General features: G+C 42.9%; 1 protein-coding gene across 2 annotated transcripts in view; it reads left to right on the top strand.

Annotated features, from left to right (window-relative positions):
* Positions 1–24,775, top strand: part of Jazf1 (JAZF zinc finger 1) — a 305,724-nt gene that overhangs the window by 159,019 nt on the left and 121,930 nt on the right. For both annotated transcript variants that reach the window (XM_052173756.1, XM_052173758.1), the window contains exon 2: positions 17,792–17,864. In XM_052173756.1, the coding sequence (XP_052029716.1) occupies positions 17,792–17,864 (73 nt within the window). The remainder of the gene's footprint in view (positions 1–17,791; positions 17,865–24,775) is intronic.

Raw genomic sequence — 24,775 nt, 5'->3', positions numbered from 1 at the left:
TAATGTAGCAGAGAGATATAATGTGTCAGTCAAACGATGTACAATCCCATAATCTGCGGGCATGCATGAGGGGCAAGCCAGAGGACATGGTTTATGTTGATTTTGTTTGTTATTTTTAGATGCAATTTGCTTTAAGATTGATATACCATTTATTAGTAAGTATGGGTTTAATCTAATCTCTGGAGCATCTTTGTCTTTAATGTCCTGTATTTCCCAGGCTCTGATTGCCTGGGAAGGCACGATGATCATGTAAACATTCGCCAACCTGAACTGGGTTCTTCCGGCCACTATCTTTTATCTGCCTTTAATGTACGAGAACAGAAAGCTGTGTCTGTGACCTCAGACCTCCCCAAGGGAGTGAGCCTTCCAAAGAGACCAACTTTGGGATTAGTGTTGTCTCCTTGTGAGCACAAGATACTTTTGTTTCCTATTACCAAATAGGACTAGGGTGATAGTTTAATCCGTGTGGTATATGCCTTATGTACAGGAGAACCTGAATTTGACCCCCAGAACCCACATAAAGCTAGGCCTGATAGTGAATCTTATAATCCCAGAGCTGGAAAGGTAGAGACAGGCTAGACTAGTTAACTGATGAGTGCTAGGCCATCGAGGAACTGTGTCTCAAAGAGAACTTTTGGTAGCTGAGTAATAATACTGCACACAAACATGTTCATTCTTACATAAAATGTTTTAAAATAAATAATCCTGATTCACAATGTGACTTGAAGATATTTGAACATAGACTTCTTTAGAAGGCATAGGACTAAATCTGAAACATGAACTTTCAAGAGGCTATAATTGAATAGATTTAACCCACGTTTATGAGACAGGAGAACCCTCTAGGTGATTATCTTTTTTCCTCCTCCTCTCTGAAGGTTTTTTTCCCCTAAACTCCGTAGGTCTCTTGTCTGTTGACTTGATTAATGAATATTTTGCCCACTAAAATTGGCCATTAATTATGTCCTTGGGTTGCAGCAATAATTACATCTTTCAAGTAAAATCTAATTAGCATAATAAGCATAAAACACCCTGCCAGGTGATATGGGATGTGGGCAACTAGTTAGGGAAGACCTACCTAGCTGGTTCACTGTGCAGCAATCAGCATTTGTCTCCAGCTGGCTCCCAGCAGCACCGGTTAGACTAAATCATCCCAGAGTGTGGGGGTGTGGGGGTGGGGTCACTGTGAAGTAGTATCTTTGTGAATAGTCTTGTCGGGAAATACTACTTAATGGCACATAACTGTGTTGTGTTCAGTAATTAAGTCCTATCACCATTCATTCATTTATTGGCTTCTCTGTAATCATAATTACTTGATACATCTGTGCTAAGAACTGGGGCTAAAAGGGGGCTGTTTTTGGAGAGGCTGAATCTGTTGGGAACAGTAACACTACAATATAATTCATCCTTTCACTAGATGGTGCACTAAAGCAGTGTCTACTTTGTAGTGCCATAGAATGCACTGGAGAGATGTGACTTTTGGAGTAGACCTGAGAAGATGAATCTAAGGCTGATCAAAGAGAAGTAGGTGAGGTCTTTCAGGTAGTGAAGCAGTGTGTATCACAAAGGTGTATCATCCAGCAGCAGCAAGAGAGTTAAATTCAGGTATGTGGGCGGTGAAAGGAGCCTGAGGTCCCCAGGACCAAGCAAGAGCAGGATACTGAAGGAGCAGAAGTGACAGTATGGCCAAAGCCTGGAGACAATGGCATCTTGGAGGAGATGTCACTGTCATAGAGAGAGGTCACTGTCATAAAGGAGGATCACGGTCATAGAGGAGGATCACGGTCATAGAGAGAGGTCACTGTCATAGAGTAGGATCACAGTTGTAGAGGAGGATCACTGTCATAGAGGAGGATCAGGGTCATAGAGGAGGATCACTGTCATAGAGGAGGATCACTGTCATAGAGGAGGATCACGGTCATAGAGAGAGGTCACTGTCATAGAGTAGGATCACAGTCGTAGAGGAGGATCACTGTCATAGAGGAGGATCAGGGTCATAGAGGAGGATCACTGTCATAGAGGAGGATCACGGTCATAGAGAGGCATCACTGTCATAGCCATGGCTCCCAGTAGACAATTGCAGCCACTGTCCCAAACCACACCTGGTGGGAGCGGTAGAGCAGAAACCCACCCACCACCCACTCCTGTTACACTGTCACTCCATCCTGGGGCCTCTAATGGAGAACCAGTCACAGAAGAGCCGGGACAGAGCATGGGCTTCAGAAGAAGGCAGAGGAGAGCAAGCAGGCTGGTGGGAACAGGAAGGAGAGTGCAAGCAAGATGCATAGAGAAGGCAGGGACATTAAGAGCCACCGGGTGTAGGCCTTGAAGGGACCACAATTGAGAGATATGCTTGGAGAGTTTGACTGGTGCTGCCAAATTGTAAATATTTTGTATCCTAAGATTATATTATCATCTAAGTAATAAAGGAGGGCTTAATGCTTGACGTTGATAGATAATTTCACAAGATTTATATTCTTAAACGTCTCCAGTTAGGACTTATTAGTAAGTCATGAGATCAATTTAATGAACTATCCTAATATTTGAAGGAATGAAATTTATTAATCAAAATATATTACATGTTACTAAAGTTAAATAGTGTTTCCTATAACTTATATTTGAGTCTGGGAGATTAGTGTGCTAGTTAGAATTTAGAATGTATATCTGAGTGTGGATTGTAGTGAAATGTTGAAAAATTCATTGAATGAAATAAGTGAGCTGAGGGTGGAGACAGACTGGCAGAGCTTGAAGATCTTCTGCAACTAATGTTTTTAAAGCCTATTTTATTTCTACTCTCCTTTGAAAAGCTAAGCTCCACCCCCCACCCCACCCCCAAGATGATTCAATGTCTTGTGATACTGTGGCCATGTCTAAACTAGTAAACCTCATCTTAAGCCAAGAAAATTCATTGACACGTCTGCCTTCCTCTTTTTGAATTCTGATGATGATAAAGCTGACCAGACCTGGAAGTCCCCGAGCCCCACTGCGGAGCCATGAGCTTGCTTTCATAATGCCCATTTTACTCAAACATACAGAACCTTCACATTTTGTTTGGATTCTGATATTCATTTGTTATCTCTTCCAAAGCATTCCAACAAATTCCACGAAGCACCTTTTTACTAGAAAAAGCAATCTAGTAGGGAACTGTCAATGTTGACGGTCCTTGTCAGGAAGGAGAGAGAATACAACACATCTTTGTTCCTTTCTGTCAGTTTTGCTATGAACTTAAAATTGCTATTGGGGTGGGAGGAGGGAGCAACTTTTTTAAAGGAAAGAAATGGTTTACCCCGCATGTCTGTCCCATTCTGCTGGTCATCCGATACCACGCTGATACTTCTGTTCATTTCTGACACCATGGGGATAGAACCAAAGGCAACCAACCCCAAGAACAATTCATCTTTGTATATAGGTATTGAGAGTCAGCAACATAACACCTTAGAAGATGGGGAGTGCCGTGCCTGTTATGAAGCCACCAGGCCTCTGACTGCTATCCACAACTGAATCAAATTCAAAGAAATAATGTGCAAGGCAGAATGCCTACGAAATACTCAAGAGTGCTTCTGAAATGTGTAAAGTGATGTTGAGCAAAGCAGGAAGAAAACATTTTTTAATATGTAAAAACAAAGAAAAACAAATCTTACATATTAGTGGTTATATGCTGGTTAGTTAATTGAGCAATAAGAATTCATTTTCATTTGTGCAAGAGATAAGATCCACTTTATAATCTAGAAAGGAGAGAGCACTTGGCAGTTTAGTTTAGAGCATTAACACTGAGGAGTGACAAGGACTCAGGGCTGTGCTGAGCACCATACACAAGCCTGTAATCCCAAGAGGTAGACGCCAGGGGATCAGGAGTTTAATGTCATCTGTGACTACCTAGCAAGTTTGAGGGCAGCCAGAACTGTATGTGAGCCTATTACAAGAAAGCAAAAACAACTGGAAAGGGGTTCAGTGCTGAGACAAGTTATTTCTACTTGAGGGAAGCAGCGAGAGCAGCAAAGTAACAGCCCTTGGAAGTCAGATGAGCACACTGGAGACCAACCTCAGGGCCTCTCCGGATCCGTGAATTTCCTTTGGGAGAGGACAAGCAGTTCAGGATCTTCCCACCTCCTCTACTCTTCCAGAGGAGCGCTTCTGCTGTGAGGACTGCCCAGGAAAAGCAACTGATCTCTCTTCATCCAGACATGGTAGGCCCTGCAATGCTAAGAAGACTTTCATCTGTTGGTTCTGCCACTTAGGAATGATTGATTGTTCACAACTGTAAGCCCACAGTGTGAGCACCAACAGCCTGAAATAATAGTATCCGTCAAGATTTATTAGGCATTTACCATGTACTAGCCCCTGTACTCTGGGCAGTACACAGCTTATCTCCCTTAAATTCCCTTAACAACCTTGTAACTGCATAAGCTATGAGTCACCGACTTTTATATCAGACAAAACAAAGCTCAGCCTGAGAAACTTGCTCCAGTCATGAAGTTAGCATGCATCAAAACAAATCAGTAACTTCCATAATATGTTGTCTATCCAAGGGAAAAACTTTATTTATTCATTTTTTTAAAAGTATCCGAAAGGCTGGCTAGAGTTGCCTAATCCTTCTGCAGAAGCCAAGATTGTCAGGAGCCTTCCGCCAAGTGGTAAGTGAGGGGGCCAGGGACTTCCTGATGTCCAAATGGACACCATCAGTGATTCTACTCAATGTGTGTCCCTATTCATTAGCCTGCAGAATAGATGCAGCCTCTACAGACTCTAGAGCCATCAGTCCCAAATTGTGTGTTACCTCTGAGCCCCATCTGGAAACATAGCATGTGTGATTCCCTAGAAGGCCAGCCAGAGCTGTTCAGTTAAAGCTGTAACCAATATAAACTTGTAGGCAGAACCATTGTGTAACCATGAATCTAGATGTTCTGCTCTCTATCCTGTGGTTGGTTGGTTGACTTTTGTTGCAGTTCTTTGACTTCCCTGGGACACTGGAAGAATAGAGGCACCAGTTGTGGTTTGTTGGTGGTAGTGGTGGTGGTGGTTGTGATGGCAGTGGTAGTAGTGTTGGTGGTGGGTGGTGGTGGTGGTGGTGGTGGTGGTGATGGTGGTGGTGGTAGTGGTAGTGGTGTTTGCCAAATCCTAGATAAAACAGGCTCCCATAATACAAAGCTAACCTGCTTCATAATGACCTGACTTGTTACTGAAGAGAAGAATACCAGTACAGGGAACACACTGCCTGAAAACAGTCTTATAGAAAATCCTTGGTCCCAAAGTTCAAGTGATGGAGCCATGTTAGTTTTAGGAAATATCATCATCAGTGGTCTCCACACCAAAGAAAAGGTGCCTAGTCATCAGAATACATGAAAACTGATTATGACTCAAAGTTTGTGAGTTAATTTAAAAATACATGGAGACACTAAGTTGATCACATGATTACTAAGCTTGACCTTCCTAGAAAGTAGAGGAGGTGAAAATGTAAGCAGTGCTTCAGGTAATTTCACTAGGGGATGGGAAAATGACCCAGTCAGTGAAGCTCTTGCTGAGTAAATAGGAGTCCTGAGTTTGATTCCCCAGCACTAACCTCAAAGTCAAGTATCAGCAAAGGCCTGTTATCCCAGGATAGATCGCCAAAGACCAGGAAGAGCCCTGGATTCACTACCCAGCCAGTCTGGTTAGACTGCTGAGGTCCAGGTTCACTGAGGGATGCCATCTCAAATGTATAGTGAGGTAGAGAAAGACCAAGAAAAACTCCCTACATCTACATCAACTTCTGGCCTCTACATGCATTCACACATGTGTGCATACACACAAACACATATGAACAAAGGATTTCACCACATGGATTTATCTACTAAAACTTTTGCAGCAACCTCAGCAATTTGTTTCCAATTTCACAATTGCCTTTGTGGCTTGGGAAAAGACTCAAATTCTTCTCTTTGACAACTTTCCCAAGCAGTTCTTTTGAAAATTTGTGTGTTTGTGTGCATGCTTCTGTCTATGTGAATGTGTCTGTCTGTCTGTCTTTGTGTATGTGTCCGTACATTTCCCTCTCTTTCTCTCTCTATATATGTGTGTGTGTTAGTATGTGCGTATCTGTCTGTCTCTCTGTGTGTGCTTCTGTCTGTGTGTGTGTCTGTCTCTCTGTGTCTGTTCATATCTCTATATATGTGTGTCTCTGTCTAGTGTGTCTCTGTGTCTGTCTGTCCTTGTGTATGTGTCCATGTGTGTCCATCTCTCTGTGTCTGTCTGTCCATCCCCCCACTCTGTGTGTGTGTGTATATGTGTGTGTATGTGTGTATGCATGTCTATCTGTCTTTCTGTGATGTGATATGTGTTGGGAAGGCATAGATATAGAAATCTAAGGACTACTTTCCAGAGTTCTGTTCGCTTTTTTGGTTCCAAGAATCAACTCAGGTTGTCAGACTTATACAGCAAACCCTTCACCACTGAGCTACTTCCTACTTCCTGATTTCCCAGCCTCTGCAGTCTTCAGCCTGGTTTCACACTAGAATCTTTGGGGGTGGGGGAAGACCTTCAGAATCTGTTCAGTCAACCAGGAGAGACTAATCTACAGTTCTGGTGGAGAGCCACCAGTCTCCAGGCCAGTGACTAATGGATGAGAAGATCCTCAGGCTCTTTGCACTGCAGTTTCTGCACAGTGTCGGAGCACCATTCTATCTTGTATTTCATTCCAGTTCTTACAGGTATGTCAATTCAAAGAATTCAGACCATAAACAACTCCTACATATTAGCAGAAAAGCAAGTGGTATCTTTCTTTGTGTGTGTGTGTGTGTGTGTGTGTGTGAAGAATCATATATTTTATTTTTTTCTTTTTCTTTTTTTTTTAGAGAATATTTTTTATTCGATATATTTTTTATTTACATTTCAAATGATTTCCCCTTTTCTGGCCCCCCACTCCCCGAAAGTCCCATAAACCCTCTTCCCTCCCCCTTTTCTCCCATCCACCCCTTCCCACTTCCCTGTTCTGGTTTTGCGCTATACTGCTATACTGAGTCTTTCCAGAACAAGGGGCCACTCCTCCATTCTTGTACCTCATTTGATGTGTGGATTATGTTTATTAAGATTGTTGCAATCTCTAAAATCAATATGAAGCACTTCCCCTAGCAAGTGTGTCCATCCTGTGACCATAGACCACATGTGCCTGGAATAACTACAGATGCCACACAACATAAAATTGTAAACTGACTTAAAAGATAAATCTTATGCTCTTCTTTTAAAAAAATGTTGTAACTTAGCCAGGCAGTGGTGGTACACGCCTGTAATCCCAGCACTCTGGAAGGCAGAGGCAGGCGGATTTCTGAGTTCAAGGCCAGCCTGGTCTACAGAGTGAGTTCCAGGACAGCCAGGGCTACACAGAAAAACCCTGTCTCGAAAAAAACAAATCCAAAAAACAAAAAAAACAAAACAAAACAAAAAATGTTGTAACTTGATTACATGGTTCTCTAGTATGAAATTTATGGATGACAACATCTGTTGCAGGGTGTATTGTCTGCTAGAGAGCTCGGACTTTGTGTCTTTTTTGTCTGGGGAGAGTACTTCAATACTCAAAGTATGTGACAGGTATATGTTTGACCTTCCATAAACACCAGTTATTCTTACTTATTTTCAGCTTGGTTATTTAGTGCTTTTCTACTTGGGATTACTTCATTCTCAACTTCTTTCTCCTTTGGAATCCTAGCTTTTCCTAAACTTACATTTCCTGAAGGGGAAAGGGAAAGAAAGTTTATTTTAATGCAGCTAGGAACAATGTCACAGTATGTGTAAGTTTCAGGTAAATGTGATTCATAGTGTCAGAGTTGCCCTTTAAAGAAAAAAAAAATCTCTTTTGTCAGGTGAGAGTACCTTGGGCTACAAGAAAAGAAGATGAACAAATGGGAACAGATCTGCATTAATAAATATTCAGATTGCACCCACTCGGAAGTCAGTGATCGTAGGTGGTGTTGGGACATGTGGTCTTGGGTGATGGAAGTTGTGCATACTCTCATTTTTCACTTTAATTGCCTCCCTGAAAAGATCCTGACAGCTTCAAAGGTTACTGCTCATCGCATTGTTGATAACTCAGAGGCAATATGCATGTGTAATTTGCTTCATTATTGCCCACTAATAACCAATACTGGAGAAAGGCTTGAGCAACCAAAGCAGCCATAATTTGACATGAAGTTTCTTTCTTCTTCCTCCTATTCCTTAATCATCCCTCTGCAGAGTCAGCCTCACATGATATGGCAATGTGGGTGTTACTCTACGATTGTTGTTGTTATTGTTCCATAAGCTTAATATAACACAATATAATCTTTTTTTAAATCCAGAAAAGCAAAGACACAAAATAGTTCATATTACTCAGTAGAACCTTGAGCTAGCATTCTGATTGTTAGGGTATTGGTTTTATTGTTTGTATGAAGATTTGACTTTATTTACTGAGAAGCCATTGAGTAACAGGATCTGATATGGAAGAAATTTCATTCTGTCAGTTGCAGAAGTACTGGAGAAGGCCAATCCAGAAGAGAGGTGGGGCTTCACTGCTCAGCCACACCCATTTCTGCTCAGCTTTGCCTAGGATGACTTCCATGTGCAAGATTATCTCATATTGAAGTAGATGCAGGAATAATAGTCATCCTTCCAATCAGAGGAAAATTACTGCAAAGGAAGGCACACATTTTAAAAGAGACTTCTTTTAAATCCTATATTTTACTGACCAGGATGTAGACCCAAGGAAGGAATGCTGGGAAATGCAAGCCTTATAGCAGCCAGCCATGTTCCAGAGCAGCATGATGTAAGAAGGAAGTGTTCACTGAGAACACCACAGAGCCTGTGACGGCTCACTTTTGAATGATGAGTTCTAAAAGGTTTCTGTGCATCATGATGCTGCTGACTCTCAAATGTGGACAATTCACAGTAGTACCAGTCTGGATTTCAAAATGAGCAGCAGAGTGCCACCTTACACTTGAGATCCAGTCCTTATTTTCACTCTAGGCTGAAAGCACTGTTCTTAGCAATATTTTAGAGATGAAAAAAGAATCGTAAGGCTTGTGAAGCTAATGCTGGAGGGAGTCAGCCGGATTTGAAGAGTGTAGCACATTATCTTAACACCAAGAAGTAAAACAGGCTGGGGAGATGGCTCAGCCATTAAAGGCTAGGCTTGTAGCCAGAGATATAAAAAGGGAAAACGAAGAACAAAGATTATAGCAAGAGGGTAATTCCCTTAGTAGGCCCTGGAGAGTCCATACCAGATCCCCACCACCACCACCACCACTGACTCACCCTCTCCCAGCCTTTTTTTTTTTTTTAAATCTTTTTATCCTCCTTGTGAATTGTATCAGTCACTTGGTTTTAAATGCAGTGTGTCCCCAGGCCTGTCCTTATCCCTGCTGAGCTGATGAGTTTCAGGATGGCATCTTTAATCAGGGTGCTTGAATTTTTACTGTTCTGAGGGAATTCCTTGACTCTGCTGCCTGCTGGACTGTGTGGTGTTAGGATGAGATTCTTTAGCACTGCGGTTCCTGTCTGCATCAGGAGCCCTTTATCCCCTCTTCTCTGAAGCTCCACCCCCTTGGTTCTGCACAGCATCTTTCACACATGAGCAGCAGACCTCACTTGGAACATCAAATATTTTTCACAGTTTGAGATTCTTTATTGTTGATAATGAGATACTCACTCCGTAAGAAAAGCCTCCATTTCTTTCTAACATTCTAAAGGAGAATGTTTCCATTTCTCCTTTAACAGTCTTGTCTTCTCTCTCAGTTCCCCATCTTTTCTGCCACTCTTCACTCTAACACAGTGGCCATCTTAGCTCATTCCCCCGGTGCCTCTGCTTTACCTTGGAGATTAAGGCTGACTATTCAGAGGGCCTTTCAGCCATTCCAGAACAAGCTGGCTCCGCACTCCATGCCTCTTACATACAAGCCACTCTGACCTTCACGACTGCTAACTTTCCTGCTCAGCTATTCTCTATTAGAATATTAGAAACTTTCCTTTCAAAAGTCGCCCTAACCCTCACAGAGAATCATGCCACATTTCTGGAGCAATTTATGTATTTGCTGGTTTGCCTTGAATCATTGAGGACTTTTTGGTGTGTGTGTGTGTGTGTGTGTGTGTGTGTGTGTGTGTGTGTGTGTGTTCCCCACCTCCTTTGACGTTGACCCAGGGCTCACCGGTTAGACTAGCTGACCAGTGAGCCCTGGGATTCTTCCTGTCTCTGCCTCCTCAGCCTAGGATTTCAAGTGGCACCATTACACTCAGAATTTTTATGTGGTTGCTCAGCTTTGAACTTGACTTTGTGCTTGCAAGGCAAGCGCTTTACCAATGTTACCACTTCACTCTTTTTAATCCTAGGATTAGTGTTAACTGATTATTACAATAATCCTTCTTGCCCAGGTAAGTGTCATGTACTCTAATCAGGGAGAACCTGACAAGAATTCAGGATTTCTTTTAGGAAATGAATTCTTTGACTCCACTAAGAAAGCCAGGGCTCCTAAGATCTCGGTGCCACCCACCTTTGTGTCACTGTCCTGCAGCCCATTGAGCAGCCTGCTAAGCTCTTGATTTACAACATGGGAAAACCCAAACATTACCAACATGCAGTAGCTCCATTCTTCAGATACCATGGGTTTCCAGCAGGGGTTCTCAGCCGGGCACTGACACTGGAGGTCAGGTGGTTTTGTTGTAGTTGATGATCTGATTATGTGCAATGTAGGCTATCTAACAGGATCCACTAACACCCTCCTTCCAGTGTCTGTAGACATTGCATTCACAGAGGATTGCCCATAGTTCAGAACTACCCTCCACAAGTATCTCTATTTAAAAATCTATAATTAATGAGCATTGCCTGGTCAACAGTGCTGCCCTTCTGTAATGCCCACAGATTTTCAGCTCAGTGCCTGCTGCCTGCCGTAAAGCTACAATAGTTTCCCACCATCGCCTATGAAAGACCCACTGTGGGTGCCATCAGGAAAGCCTTCCCACATGAGCCCTCCCTCTCCTTTTACAGTGCTCCAAGCATGCGTCCTCGCCTGTGCAGGGGCGCAGTGGCTTGCTGGGTCTGTGCCTCTGGCCCGTCTGATCTTACCGCTCTCTGAGCTGACACTTATCTTTGTGTCTGATGCCTTACTTCTCAGCCTGGATGCTCATCCAGCCATTGAGCTCCACTGTGGTGGACATGGATTACCAATGGAGCCTTTGGCTTAGATGTGACTTCTAAGACCAAGCTCCCTAACTAGTACTTAGTGGGTGACCAGAGGAATATGAATGATTGATAAAGAATTAGCAAAACAGCAGAACCTCTGCCATGCAAGTCACAGGACAAGCTGCAACTGCAGTGTTTGTGCGTAAGTCAGCTGCCTGAGCATTGTGTAGAGAGTTCCTGGATCAGACATGTTTAGCCATTGACTTGTGGCAGGAAAACTCAGGCTCCATATGTGAACATAGATGCTTTTTAATAGATGTTGTTATTGTGTTGTACAGAATCCCTGACTTTTAGATAACAAGTTCATAAAATTTACAGCAACACTTAGGTGCGTCTGGATTTCACAGTGAATTGGGGAAGGCAAGAGTCTCAGTATAATTTGCACTGAGTTTCCTGAAATGGAAATTATGGCCTGGGAAAAGTTTCAAATGACATGTCTATAAACTAAGGAAAAGTTGATCCATTCAGAAAGGCTGGTTATATATACTCATAGGAGGTTTTTTTTTTTTTTAAGTCCAATGCCAACAAGAAATATTTATTTCAGCATCTGAAGTAGACAAGCAATGAATTTTAAAAGTCCATCTTTGTAAATTGTTCAACAAATTTAGTCTTTAAAATGAAGTAAAAGTTGCAAGAAAAATGTACTGGACTTGGAAGGTGACTATAAAGTTTGTGTGGAGTCCAGTGTTAACAACTGGGTGGGAGCGGCGAACTGCCCCCACCTGTGGGTGACCAGAATACTGGCTCAGTAAGACTCAGGACATGGGAGCTTGTGGCGCTAGCCCTGCTGGCACCAACTTCATTTAAGGAAGTTTGTCACAGAAATATGTAGGGGTGTGTGTACTTCCGTACTGGCCTATCCCTTTCTTCCTGGCCCTTTCCCTTCCCTCTCTTCCTACTACCCCGTGTGTTTTGGTGGTTCAGCGCTTTGCCTACACTGCTTAGTCATCATTTCTTGGCTAGTGGCTTATCTTTCACAACCACAATGAAAAACTGGTAGACGCCTGTGGGTGGAGGCACAGATGGAACTTGTTGGCTATAGATAGAACTATAGGAACATCATTTAATTAGGGAGTCACCAGATGTCAACATCTGGGTTCCCTTTTCTCTACACCTGCCTAATGGAGTAGAAGAAGAGTCCTGACTGGCTGCCACGTTCTACAATATGGTTTCTAACCTTACCCACTCCTTCTCTGTCCCTCCACCCATAGGTACTTCATGACCTGCTTAAAAAGTTCTCCTGTTCTAAACTCTGAGCTTTCTCCATGTTCTAGCAGGCATCTTTTAGTGCAGGGTCTCTCAGAGCTTCTGCAAGGTTCAGCTCCTGGCTCTCATGTCCATACTATAGTGTCTGGAGATAAAGATAACTTTATCCAAGCCTTTTTATGGCCTCATATTCTTTTGTTGTGTCCCAGTATTTACCTCCTATCTGTCTCCTGTTTACTTACTCCCCTTGGTGATTTTTTTTTCCTACCCTCTACCACATTTCATGGGGGCCCTGAATGGTCAAGGAACCAAATGTGCTTGGTGGATGTGCCATGTTTAACCAAAGTCTTCAATGTTCCCATCATGGAATTAATCGCTGTCTGCCCCTATGTGTATTTGCTGGGCACTGGAGGGCAAAGTGTGGCAGCGATTGGATGAGCTGAGACAAGCCCCTCACAGCTGCACAATGAGGAAGGGTAAAGGTATTATTGTGGTCCATGAAGTCCTAAGAGCAAAGGGAAGAGTTTGACAAGCCATACGCAGATGGGAGAGAGTGATGGAAAAATCTATCTTTGCAAGTTTACCAGCTGAGGGAAGGATGGACGCTAAGAACACACATTAATTAGTATCCGAATCACTGAATGATTACAAAGAAAAACAAGGCTTCCTCTTCAAAATCACTTATCCAGCTGGCCAGGCATTTGACTCTCTGAAGTCTTCTACTGCTACAACCTTCAGCCTCCTACCTACATCGTTTTAGCTACCCCTTTCCCCACCAACACACACAGTTTTAATGCACTTAAACAGTAAGTGGTGTTTGGAAACTAGAATGTCAAGGAGGTCTCTCCAGATCAAAAGCATATTTCTTTTCACAGTGGCCTTACAATCTACAGATAGCTCATTGCCCAACTTTTCCTTAGTTTTGGTTGAGGGGCAACAGTGCTGGTTTCTGACTTTATTAAATTATAAGTAATTCTGGGTATATAAAGTCCTGGCAAGGTACATACTAAGTCACATCCAAAGTCCAGGAGTTCATTACTGAATGTTGATTGACCCACCAAATAACACCAATGGAGATTTTTTGTGGGCTTGGCAGTGGCACTAGGAATGAATATTTATTTAAAAAATAGTATACAAACTCAAACAAAAAAGCAGTGTGGTAGTATGCAGCTGTAATCCCAGTGCTCAATTCTGGAGGTTAAAGCAAGAGAATCAGGAGTTCAGGGGGCCTCCACCGCGGCATAGTGAGTTTGACTCCTGCCTGGACTAAGTGAGACTCCCCTCAAACAAACAAATTACAGGTCCCAGATTGCTTGCCATTGGTTCCCTTCCCTTTAGATAGGGGTTCAGCAAGTGGACTTTTGTCATACACATCAACATCTTATTCTTACTGAAAGGAATTTGAATGTTCCTGCCTAGGCTCAACCACCACCTTACTTTGTTTTTAAATTTTTATTTGATCTTCTTTTATTGGCTCCTATTGCTCGAGAGGCGCTTGGAGCTAATATTGTGACAGTGAGGACTGTCTTCAGTCTGTGAAGCCTTGAGTTGCTGGGATCACAGCTAGAAAAAGCTTTCCCATTGTTCCTGGGTCTGGTGCTGCTGTCCTGAGACAGACAGACAGACAGACAGACAGACAGACAGACAGACAGAGGACTGCCTCACTGAGACTTTGTCTTCCTGACCTTTCTGATCATGTGGCAGTGGAAGGGTGCTGCTGTGTGTCCCTGTACCTGGCTGCATTACACAAATCGCTGGCTGAGCCCAAGTGATCGAGAAAGCACCCGTGCACCGTCTACAGAGCACACCAACGTGGGTTCTGCCTCTGAGAGCTGCAGCCAGCATTTCACTTCCTCAGTTTATTGGTACGACGAATGAGCAAGCCAGAGAATTGTTTTAGGTGACATTATATGCACATTTTATTTCTTTTTAGATTATCCATTGCTATGGTCAGAACCATTTTGGAATGGCATGGTGTGAGTGTAAGGAAGCTTTTCTCCTTAAAGCCCAGCACTGTCTAGTGGTTGGAGAGGCTCTCCACCACTGGGTGATAATGTTCCCTTTGCCTTCCGACTCTCGGGACGAGAGCCTGACAGAGCTGGGGACGCAGCCTACTCCATAAAGCCAGTCTATCTCTGGAGTCTTTCTCTATGTAGAGTGCGTACCATCAGAGAGTTACGTGGCTGTCAGAGAGGAAGAAATAATGAAAACAGCTATTATACTTTTACTGAATGTAAAGCGCACAGCAGCATAATTAAAACTCATAAAACAGCAAGTCATAATCACCACACAGCAACCAGCCAGCAAGTGACAGCCCCCATGTTTATTTGGGACCAGCAGTTGATGCTGTCTGTCCAGTCCCTTGTTTCAGTCTCTCCTGACTTGTGCCAAGTACATCATTTCATTTCCAAGGTGGCACATCTTTGGTGGATGCTCTAATTAGGGTTGCTTTGAAAGGGTCATTTAATCTAAAAAGAAGATTACAGCCTGGGGGTATTTATTCAGAATGTTTTGGTGTCTTACTGGTGACTAGAGTCTACAATCAAAGGGGGGAAGTGGGGTGGGGTGCTTCCAGAGGTTGTTTTGTTTCAGAAAGGTGATATTTGGAAGCTCCCTGAAGTCTGCCTCCAACTTACAATTTGAGGCACTATAAGTATAAGTCAAGCATAGGTTATAGAATATGTTGAAGGAAAATAAAATAGAATTTTAGAATCTTGCTTAACAAACTGAATGTTGCACATGCTTGATGCTCTGTCAAACAAGATTGCCATTCAGTTTGTGTGGTGTCAACAGCAACACCATCCAGTTAAGCATCAGAGAGCTATAGCATGTTGTAGAAGACACTTGACTCCCTTCCTTCAGAGAGGTACTAGAACTCTTCTGCAGTAATCTAATTTCCATTGCTATGGTAAAACCGTTGAGCCGCTCAGCTTATTAGCAGGAAAGTTGTATTGTGGCTCACAGTTTCCTGATCAGCCTGGGGCTCATAGGCTGCATTGCTTTCAGGTGTGTTATAGCAGAGCCCCATAGCTGGGCACAAGTAACTGATTGGGATGTGCTGGCTTTGTCTTGGCCAGGAAGCTGGAGAAGGAGGACAGGGTCTCCTTATCGCTTCAAGGGTACCAGTGACCTAACTTCCTTCTTGCTAGACCCCATCTCCACAAAGTCTCAGCACCTAAGTGTACCACAGGCTAAGTACCAAACCTTCAACACACAAGCTTTTAGGAAAACTTCAAGATCCAAATTATTACAAGCTTTAAGTAGAAATTTTAATATAAATGCATTCACCTGTGTGTGTGTGTGTGTGTCTGTGTGTGTGTGTAGGTGCACACACACACACACACACACACACAAAGAGAAAATTAAATTCAGGATAGCTTGAGAAAGAAACATTTAAAACATTTTAGAAAGTACACCACATTTAATGAGTGATTTGGAATGATTTAGAAGATGGTTTGTAGGAAGACTCTTTGATCAGAAGCCAAGAACAAGAACAAAGAAAAATGAAAGATGGCCTAAAATGTTTACTGGCTTCTGAACCCTTCACCCCTTTGATCAACAAGTTGTAGGCACCTATAGTGCTCACTTCTTCAACCTAACTGTGTAACATCACATCTCCAAAGAGCAGTGGCCCATCCACACTGAAGCCCAAATTCAAATTGTTTGGTGGAGACATGAGTCCTTCCGCTGGGATTTCTGCTATGGCCTTGTTTCTCTAAACTCTCCTCTTCCCAGCTTCATGATTTCTGGTCATCTGTTACTTTGGCGCATCTGTCACCATTTGCACCCATGGCCTGTGTAACTTGCCAATGGTTGTTTATGTAGACAAAACCTTCTTCCCTCCGATCCATGGTTCTGTAGACTCCCCTCCAGAAAGCACATTCTGCACAGAAAAGCAAAGATATGTTGAGATTACAGCAGACTTGGATACGTGTTAAGGGTTCTGTTTGAAAAATCATGTCCCTTTGGAAAGTGCCTTCCTTGTGTCCAGACTCTGGCTCTGCTGCCCAGTTGTATAGTCTGATAGTCACTGAGTTTATTGCTCAACCAGAGACCAAGCTGCAGCCTCAGCTGCAGACCCAACTGGCTATAAAAGGGGAGGAAATGCAAATTACTGATCTATTCTCATTTGCTCTGCCAAAACCTTGACACCAGGCTTGATGGGGCCTTTCAGAGATTCTTTGTCTATTATTTTCTAATTCAGCTTTCAAGGGCTTACAGTGGCAGATTCCCAAGGAAGGATGGTTTCTCATCATCCGTCCTAAAATAGAGTTCCCTGCAATTCTTGGCATAGGACAATTGATAGAGTGAAAGTGAGATTCTTAACTTGGATGTAATGAAGAAAGCTGGCTCTGCTGCCCAGTTGTATAGTCTGATAGTCAAAAACAGTGCCAACCTGATTAATTTTACCACTCATGTCCTGGGCCACCATGTCTCTCCCTTCCTCCATCACCTGTTAATGCACTCTGGAGTTCATATATCTCAAATCCACCATTGTGGTAAACACTGTGTAAAGATGCTTGAAACTGTGTCAATCATCACATCTGAGTGCAGCAAAGAGACTCATAATCATCTGATGGTATGGGCACAGTCTTAATGAAAAGAAATTAGTGGGAAGTGCTTTAACCTTCTTCATATAACCAATGCCCAGTGACTGGCCTGCCCCATGTATTATTGCATAATCATTTCTTTTGCATATATCCAGGACGTGATTTCTCCACATGGGAAGCTTGAGAATACGCTTCTGATTGTGAGGAGTACATTCATTACTGGCCCGTACTAGAGAAGCACCATTGTGGGATGTTGCTACGTGTGGGATTCTGCCGCTTTGAGGGGAAACCCCTCGTGAATGTGCTTTTTGTCAGCTCTGAAGCACTGAGAGAGTTTCTGATTAAGAGTCTAGAAAAGCTATAATCAATTCATTATACATTCAGAAAGGAGAGGGGCCCTCCAGAATATGAAGCTGGACTCAGAAGTGTTCGGTGGACAAGAACAATACTCCATAGATTTTCAAATTGATGGAGCTTTTCAATGTAAACTAATTTGTTCCAGTATTGAAGTGAATGTAATTAACAGAGGCTTTCCTTCTTAGGCCGATTACCCAGCGAGAACCATGCCAGCATTGTAACTGAGCAGTGAAAACCAGTATTTATGAGGGGTTGTGCAAGAGCTTGTGTGACAGATGGGCATTTCATCACTGCTGATGTTTGGAATTTCTTAAAAAGCAACGTGATATCTTGTTTTTATGAATGAATGAACAAATCACTGTGCTTTGTGGGCTGAGTTTTCCTATTCTAAATTAATCTTTTTCTCTCTTTTCCCTCTATTACTTTGTTAGGGAGCCTAATATATTCTGATGTTTAAAAAAAAAATAAACCTAAAAAAAATTGTAATTGTGTTTTATTTCAGATACAGATCCACGTGTTTTAGAAAAGCAGGAGCTGCAGCAGCCGACCTACGTGGCCCTAAGTTACATTAATAGGTAAGCCGGCCTGAGAGACAGCTGCGGTCTGCGGCTGCTTTGCCCTTCAGATGTATCTTTTTACCACAGTAAATGCTTTCAGTTTGAAAACATGCATCTCTGTGGAGATTTCGTGTTTCTTTGTTGAGGGCTATAGATTGTAGCCCACTGTGCATAAGTCTGAAAACATGGCTGATTTATAAGCTCATCTTGGAAGTATTTTGTATGCAGAGTTAGAACATGCTATTTTGACTTCATAGGGCAGTGTTAGAGATTAGTGGATTTATGTTTGAGCGAACCTTTTAAATCTTGGGGTGAAAAGGTACTTTTTATGAATTCAAAACATAGTTGGAGTATCAGAATATATTAGAATCTAACGAGCTGAAATCATTTAGTTTCAGAAACTCACCGTGTAGCAGCTCATCTTTTAGTAGAAACACTGTCAGCAGCTGCCTGCACATGTATGGAGGAACATGAATTTTCACTTACATTGGTTCTGAGCCTAACTTTAGAGAACTGTTTTGGATTTGAATATCAAATCTAAAAGAAGACTTAGTGTTTCAGCCAACTCAAATGATTAAGGAGACAGTAATTTGGGGGTGAGAACTCCAAGTCACCTTTGGGTTAAGAAAACATACTGTCCAAGCAACATGGAGAGAGTGAGAGCAAAATTAGTTTTTAATGAGAATGTGAACTTGCTGCCCATAAGTCAGTGGGTAGATTTCCATCAGCTTCCCCTTTCCCATAAGGCAAAGACCTTTTCCGGTCTCAGTGCCAGAGTGGGGACCAGGACCTGGAGAGGAAGTCTGCCAGTGAATTATCTGCACTCTTCGGGTTGGTGGCATTTAGGAAATAGTCAATACCTGCACTCAGCTTCATGTTCTTGTAAATGAAGCATGATCTCAAAGAGATTTACGAAGGAAAGCATCTGAGTGCATGCGATTCTTGATTTCATGCTCGTCAGGCTTTCTGAGGAGTAGCATGAACTGTCTCTAGTCTTTCACCACCTATATTCTGACATATTGCTAGTATACATCCAGATTATAGTCGATTACACAAAGATGTCTGAGGTTTCCAAAGATCCTGTACTATTTCAATACTTACCAAGAGAACTGGAAAACCTTTAGGTGTGTATTCATAGAACTATACTAGATTTGTCTACTCATGCTGACAGATCAATCTATTCTAAAGGAACAGACATCTATAGCAGACTACTAAGCTTACTAGTGACCTCTCTAGGAGGAACGTATGCGTAAGCTTGACAGGTTATCAACTCTGAACAAAAGAGCCTTCTGTGAGGATTGCGGTGTTGGAACTTAGCACTCCTCACACTCTAGATATTTGTTGGGAGTCGATGAAAACAGTGGCCTGGGACCAGAGGCTCAAACGATTGAGAGCTACAAACCTGTCCATAATGCAAAAGGGACACACACACACACACTGAGAGAGGGAGAGAGAAAGAGAGGGAGGCAGAGGCAGACAGAGACAGAGACAGAGTGACAGAGACATATTTTAGACAAAGCCACTGCTGAAGGGGGAAGAAATGCTGACTTGACAGCAGCATGCCGGCTGATAGAAAAGCATACTTCTCTTTTTTCTTCTTTGTTTTTGTTATTTTATTTCTGGGTTTTCTTTTGGTTGATCAGTTGGTTGGTTGGCTTTGTTTTGTTTCTGATATAGGATCTTTCTATGCAGCCTCTGAAACTTGAAATCCAAGCTTGCCTTGAATTTGAATCAGCCTTCCTTCCTCTGTCCTTGAGAGTTAGAATTACATGCCTGGACCAAGAAAGGTTATTATTCCTTAATGTTTTTATTGATAACGGCGAAGGTTAGGGAGATGTCTCAGTTAGTAATTGCTAGCCTTGTAAGCACAAGGACCTGAGTTCAATCCCTGGGACCCATTTAAAGAAGGAGGCATGGTCTGTACACTCAGTCCCAGCCTTTGGAGATCAGTGGACAGAGGTGAATTCCTGGCCCTCATTCGGTGAGTTACAGATCAGTCAGAGACTGCCTCCAAAACAAAGTAGATGTCTCCTGGAGATCAATACCTAAAGTTGAACTCTGACCTAAATATACGCACACATACAAACACACACACACACACACACAGAGAGAGAGAGAGAGAGAGAGAGAGAGAGAGAGAGAGAGAGAGAGAGAGAGAGAGAGATGGAGACAGAGATAGAGATAGAGAGATATGAATAAACACAGATGATAGTACATTGGGATACTTGAATTCAAACCTGTTCAGGAGGCTCCAGAATATAACATTTAGCCAGATTTATTGGGATATCAGTGAAGACAAGAGAAGAATCTTGAAGAATAATGTGGCAAATACAGACTAGGTCACATGGTCAGAGCCTAAGATAATGCAGAGCAGTTACTATACCCAATACAAGTGCCTGTCAGCAGTCTGCTCTGCTCAGAGGGAGCAATGGCGACCGAATCCTTTTGTAAGGTGCTTGCACATCATAACGCCGGAGTTGGGGTGGCTGTAAGAAGTAAACCCCAACGTAACAGCTATCAGCCACAGTGCGATGGACACCTTAGCCTTGCAGCCCTCAGGAAAACAGGAGGGTGAGCTGCTGGGCAAAACAGGGGACCCTCCACCACCAAAACCTTGCCGAAGCGTGTGCGTTGCTCCTAGATAGTTCTGCAGGATATTGTTCAAGAAGTTCAGGTAATTGCCTTAAGGAGACATAGTAACTTTTTGGCTTTTTTGAGACAGGGTCTGTGTGGCCCTGACTGTTCTGGAACTCACTCTGTAGATCAGGCTGGCCTTGAACTCAGAGTTCTGCCTGCCTCTGCCTCTTGAGTGCTAAAATTAAAGGTGTTTGCCATCATGCTGGGCTACAAAGTAACTTTGTAATCATTTGTAGCTCTCCAAAGTATCAGAGATAGCATTAAGGATGAAATGGCATATATGGCCCAGGTTGTTAATTATTCTGTGTTCTTTACAGAATATTTTTATTAAGATAGCATAAATCAAAATTTCTAAATCTATTTAATTTTTAACTATGTATAGCATTTGATATGTGAACATTTATCATGTACGACTGAATATTAATGGTGTCTGGTGCTTCATTCTCGTTTGCTGTGGGATGGAAGCTTAGTGTCTAACTACATTCCAGCCCTGGTTCTCTTCCTAGGACTCCTTTGCACTGCGGGGGCAGTGAGATGTAGGCTTGACCTCTAAGAATTATTTTAATTTGATTTAATGTTCACTCTGAAAGTTGAATCACAGTTCTTCCTAGAGCAGTAATTTCAAGAATGATTCAGGAACACAAACACACACCATCACCATCACCACCACAACCACCACCACCACTATTTTATTCACAGTAGGAAATTATGGGCTTTAGTGCTCGGGAGCATGAGTTAAGTGAAATAGATGTCTAAGCTGGGTATGATGTTACACACCTATGGCCCCCAGCAATTGGGAAGCTGAGGCAGGAGGATCACAAATTCAAGACCAGATGGCTGCAAATGATTCCATATGTCAATTCAAGATTTATGCACATCATATCCTCTTCCTCTATGTTTGATATCCATTTTAAGTCTCTAAATGTGATGATATAATTCTGATGTAGTTCTTTGGAACTTTTGCTTGAGGCATCTAATAGGAATTAGTGTTCTGAAAACATCATTTTAAGTTGCTAAGATAATAATCACCTCCATCTCCCTCCTCAGCTTCCCCAAATGGGTGAGTTGGTTTGTTTGTTTTGTTTTGTTTTTAAGGTTTATTTTATGAGTTGAGTACACTGTAGCTGTCTTCAGACACACCAGAAGAGGGCATCATATTTTATTACAGATGGTTGTGAGCCACCATGTGGTTGCTGGGAATTGAACTCAGGACCTCTGGAAGAGCAATCAGTGCTCTTAACTGCTGAGCTAGAATGGCTTTCTGTTCTTTTTCTAATTCAAAATGCAGAAATACCTTTTTTCTCACGATCAACTCAAGAAAAGGAAGACAAAAATTACTCACTAAATCACTTGCTAATTTTTATGTTTGTAAATTACAGAGTTTTCCTCAGGAGGTTTCTTCTCTTTCTCTCATGTAGGCATGATGTAGAGTTAAGGTGCTTATCTTAGGCTTCTGTGCGCTGTTCATGGCCTGTGTCAGAGATTGCATACCCTGCCTGCTTTTCCTTATCTCTAGTAGTTCCTTCATTGCTGTGTTCACACAAAACCAAGACCAGCACCCACGGCATAGCGATGCTATGGAAGCAAAAGGCCGCATCATTTCTCTATTGGTCAGGTCTTAATGAAAGCAATGACAGCAGAGAGGGTAGCTTTGGAGGGGCCAGGACAATGTGCACATCAAATATGCCTCATGAATGCAGGGACATTTCCTTTCCAAGACTCCAGGACAACACCGAGCCTGTTGCTGACCCTTAGTAATGCTTACTGAAGGGATGCACACATGTGCTTGTGAGTAATAAGTAAGTGCATAAATTCTGAGAACTGTAATGTTTCTTCTGTAAAAACTGCCCGTGTTCATAGAAAGACCTTCAGGAGAAACTGAAACTGTATGTGTCCACTCCACACTCATCCAGCTTACAACATAAACATAAACATGAGCGCCCCTCAGAGCTGGAGCTGGTGCTATGGGCGCTGAGACGCCTGTGTGCACACATCAGGCCGGCCGCGAGGGTGACAGAGGGTGAGGGGGCTGCTGCAGACCTCCCAACAGTCTGCAGGAGGGTATGTGCTGGTTGTATACAGTTGTTACCAGAATAAACTGCCATGACCACAACAGCTTACAGAAAAAAAGGGTTTATTTGGGCTTCCAGTTCAGGTGGTGGGCAGAGGCAACAGGTGGCAGCTAGAACAGCTGGAGCAGGAAGCTCATATCTTCACTGAAAACTCAAAGCAGAGACAGAGACAGACAGACATCAGAATGGCAAGTGGCTTTGAAATCTCATAGCTTGCCCCCAGTGACACCTCCTTCAGCAAGGCCACACCTTCTAATTCTACCTAAAATGTATCACTAACCAAGTAACCAAATATCTGAATCTATGCAGGACATCTCATTTAAACCACCACAGGGTCCTCCACCAGGCCAGGCTGAACACACTGCACATGATCAGGGTAAGCATCTCCTACAGAGGTGGGAATGGAAGAAAGACCACGTTATATCCTAGCTTGATCAGTATAGGAACATGTTAATGCTCCGTACTCATGGTTCTGGTCTCAGAAAGGGCTCAGCTTAGAAATAAATATTTTATTCTCTGAGCAATTGTGCTTGAAGCCAAGACCCCAGAAGAGCCTCAGAGGAGGCAGAGTAAGTCAGAGGGCCTTTAGATACAGTTGGCATTTCTACAAACTTGAGCTCATCAAATATAAAATCTCTATGAGTTCAACATGACTGGCCAAAAATTGAACTAGCTGCTAAAACAAAACCCAGTCTTCATAGTAATGTTCAGTATCGCAGCATCCAGTGTGCAGGCAGAGATCACTAGATGTGAAAATTCCCTGCAGATAAGAGAAGCAGACTCAGTAGAGACCCTGCCTGAGGTCTGAAGGCCGCGTGGATGAGAGGTGGACTTGAAAGCAGCATCGCCACCTGTTCAAGGATTCGGAGTCAAAATACACTAAGAGCTTGTTTTGAATGAAAATAAAATGGGACTGGATTCTTTGTTTTGATTTCTCCTTCTCCTAGAATGTAAACTGTTCATGAACGCTTTCTTCCCTTTTGCCACTTTTCTTCTCACTCCAAAACCTCACCTAATCCTCCCACCTTTCTCTCTTGCTTTTTCAGTTGGACTGACTTTTTTGCCAAGTTATAATTAGTCATAGCCTTGTAGAACACGCTGTAATTAGCAAAGCTCGCACTAGCCTTCTCTTATTTATACAAACAAGACTGAAGCATTTGATTTTTAAATCTAAGTGCACAGATTTCTTTTTTCGTAAAAGCCCCTGTTTATGGTCTTCTAGGAGCAGTAATATTTATTGCAGTACAAACTATGCTTTCCTAGTCCTCCTTTGTCTACCAGATGGCGGTCTCTGTGCCCCAGCGCAGACTGAGTGTGCACCTAATGCACGTCATAAACATGTGACATGCTGTTAGGTCGCGAATGCCAGACACCGAGCTACCATTTTCTTAGCCCATGCTTTATGGGCATCCATTGAGACAAAGCTGAGGTGGCTCCTTGCCAGATTTCCCCCATAATGCCTCTCTCCCAACCCGGCCTGCTCACCGTGCTCCGCAGGGACCATATAGTCTTGTGGGATACCACACCGGGAAGCTGAAAAGAGAGCCCTCTTGTGTTTTGGCTTGCTGCAACAAAATTTGGTTATATTGCTTGCAGAAAACACACTGTAGGGAAGGAAGGTCTGCAGGACTGGGCAGACGGTCCACACGGCAGGGTAGGTCTCTGGCCTGCAGAGATGGCAGCTCATTCCTGGGCCAGCAGTGCTCCCAGCAGCTTGCTCATACACGCTGGCCTTGCTTCACAGTAATGAAAACCCTAAGACATCCAGCCAGCATTTCTTTGCATATATTTCTGCCTACATAGAAAGCTAAGTCAAACTGTCTTCTCTCTAATCTGTCACACTCAGAATTTAATCAAAATTCCTTACCATAGCCAAAGGGCTACAATATCAGGACTGCCTCCCACCACTCCAGCTGCACCTCTCAGCACCAGCCACTCTTTCTGTCCCTAGAGCACACTGAGCCCTTGCCCTCTCAGCCCCTCTATTGAGACAGTCTGACCAGCGCTTACACAGGCGGCCATTTCCTTCCTTTCTGCATCTAGTTGAATCTCCCCTACATTGCATCCCCAATTTTCCTATCCTGAGCCCTCATTTTTCCTCATCATTTTTCATAGTACTTCTTGCAGTCTGCAATCTGTTGGTTTATTTGATGGTGTGTTGAGTTCCTGCTTCCCTTCTAACTTGTGAGCCTCACAGGGTCAGGAGCTTTCTGCATCCCA

This window comes from Apodemus sylvaticus, chromosome 2 (assembly GCF_947179515.1).
Source record: "Apodemus sylvaticus chromosome 2, mApoSyl1.1, whole genome shotgun sequence".
In the NCBI taxonomy this organism is placed as follows: domain Eukaryota; kingdom Metazoa; phylum Chordata; class Mammalia; order Rodentia; family Muridae; genus Apodemus; species Apodemus sylvaticus.
Note: the sequence above shows the minus strand (reverse complement) of the source record. Positions and strands in the feature narration are given on the sequence as shown.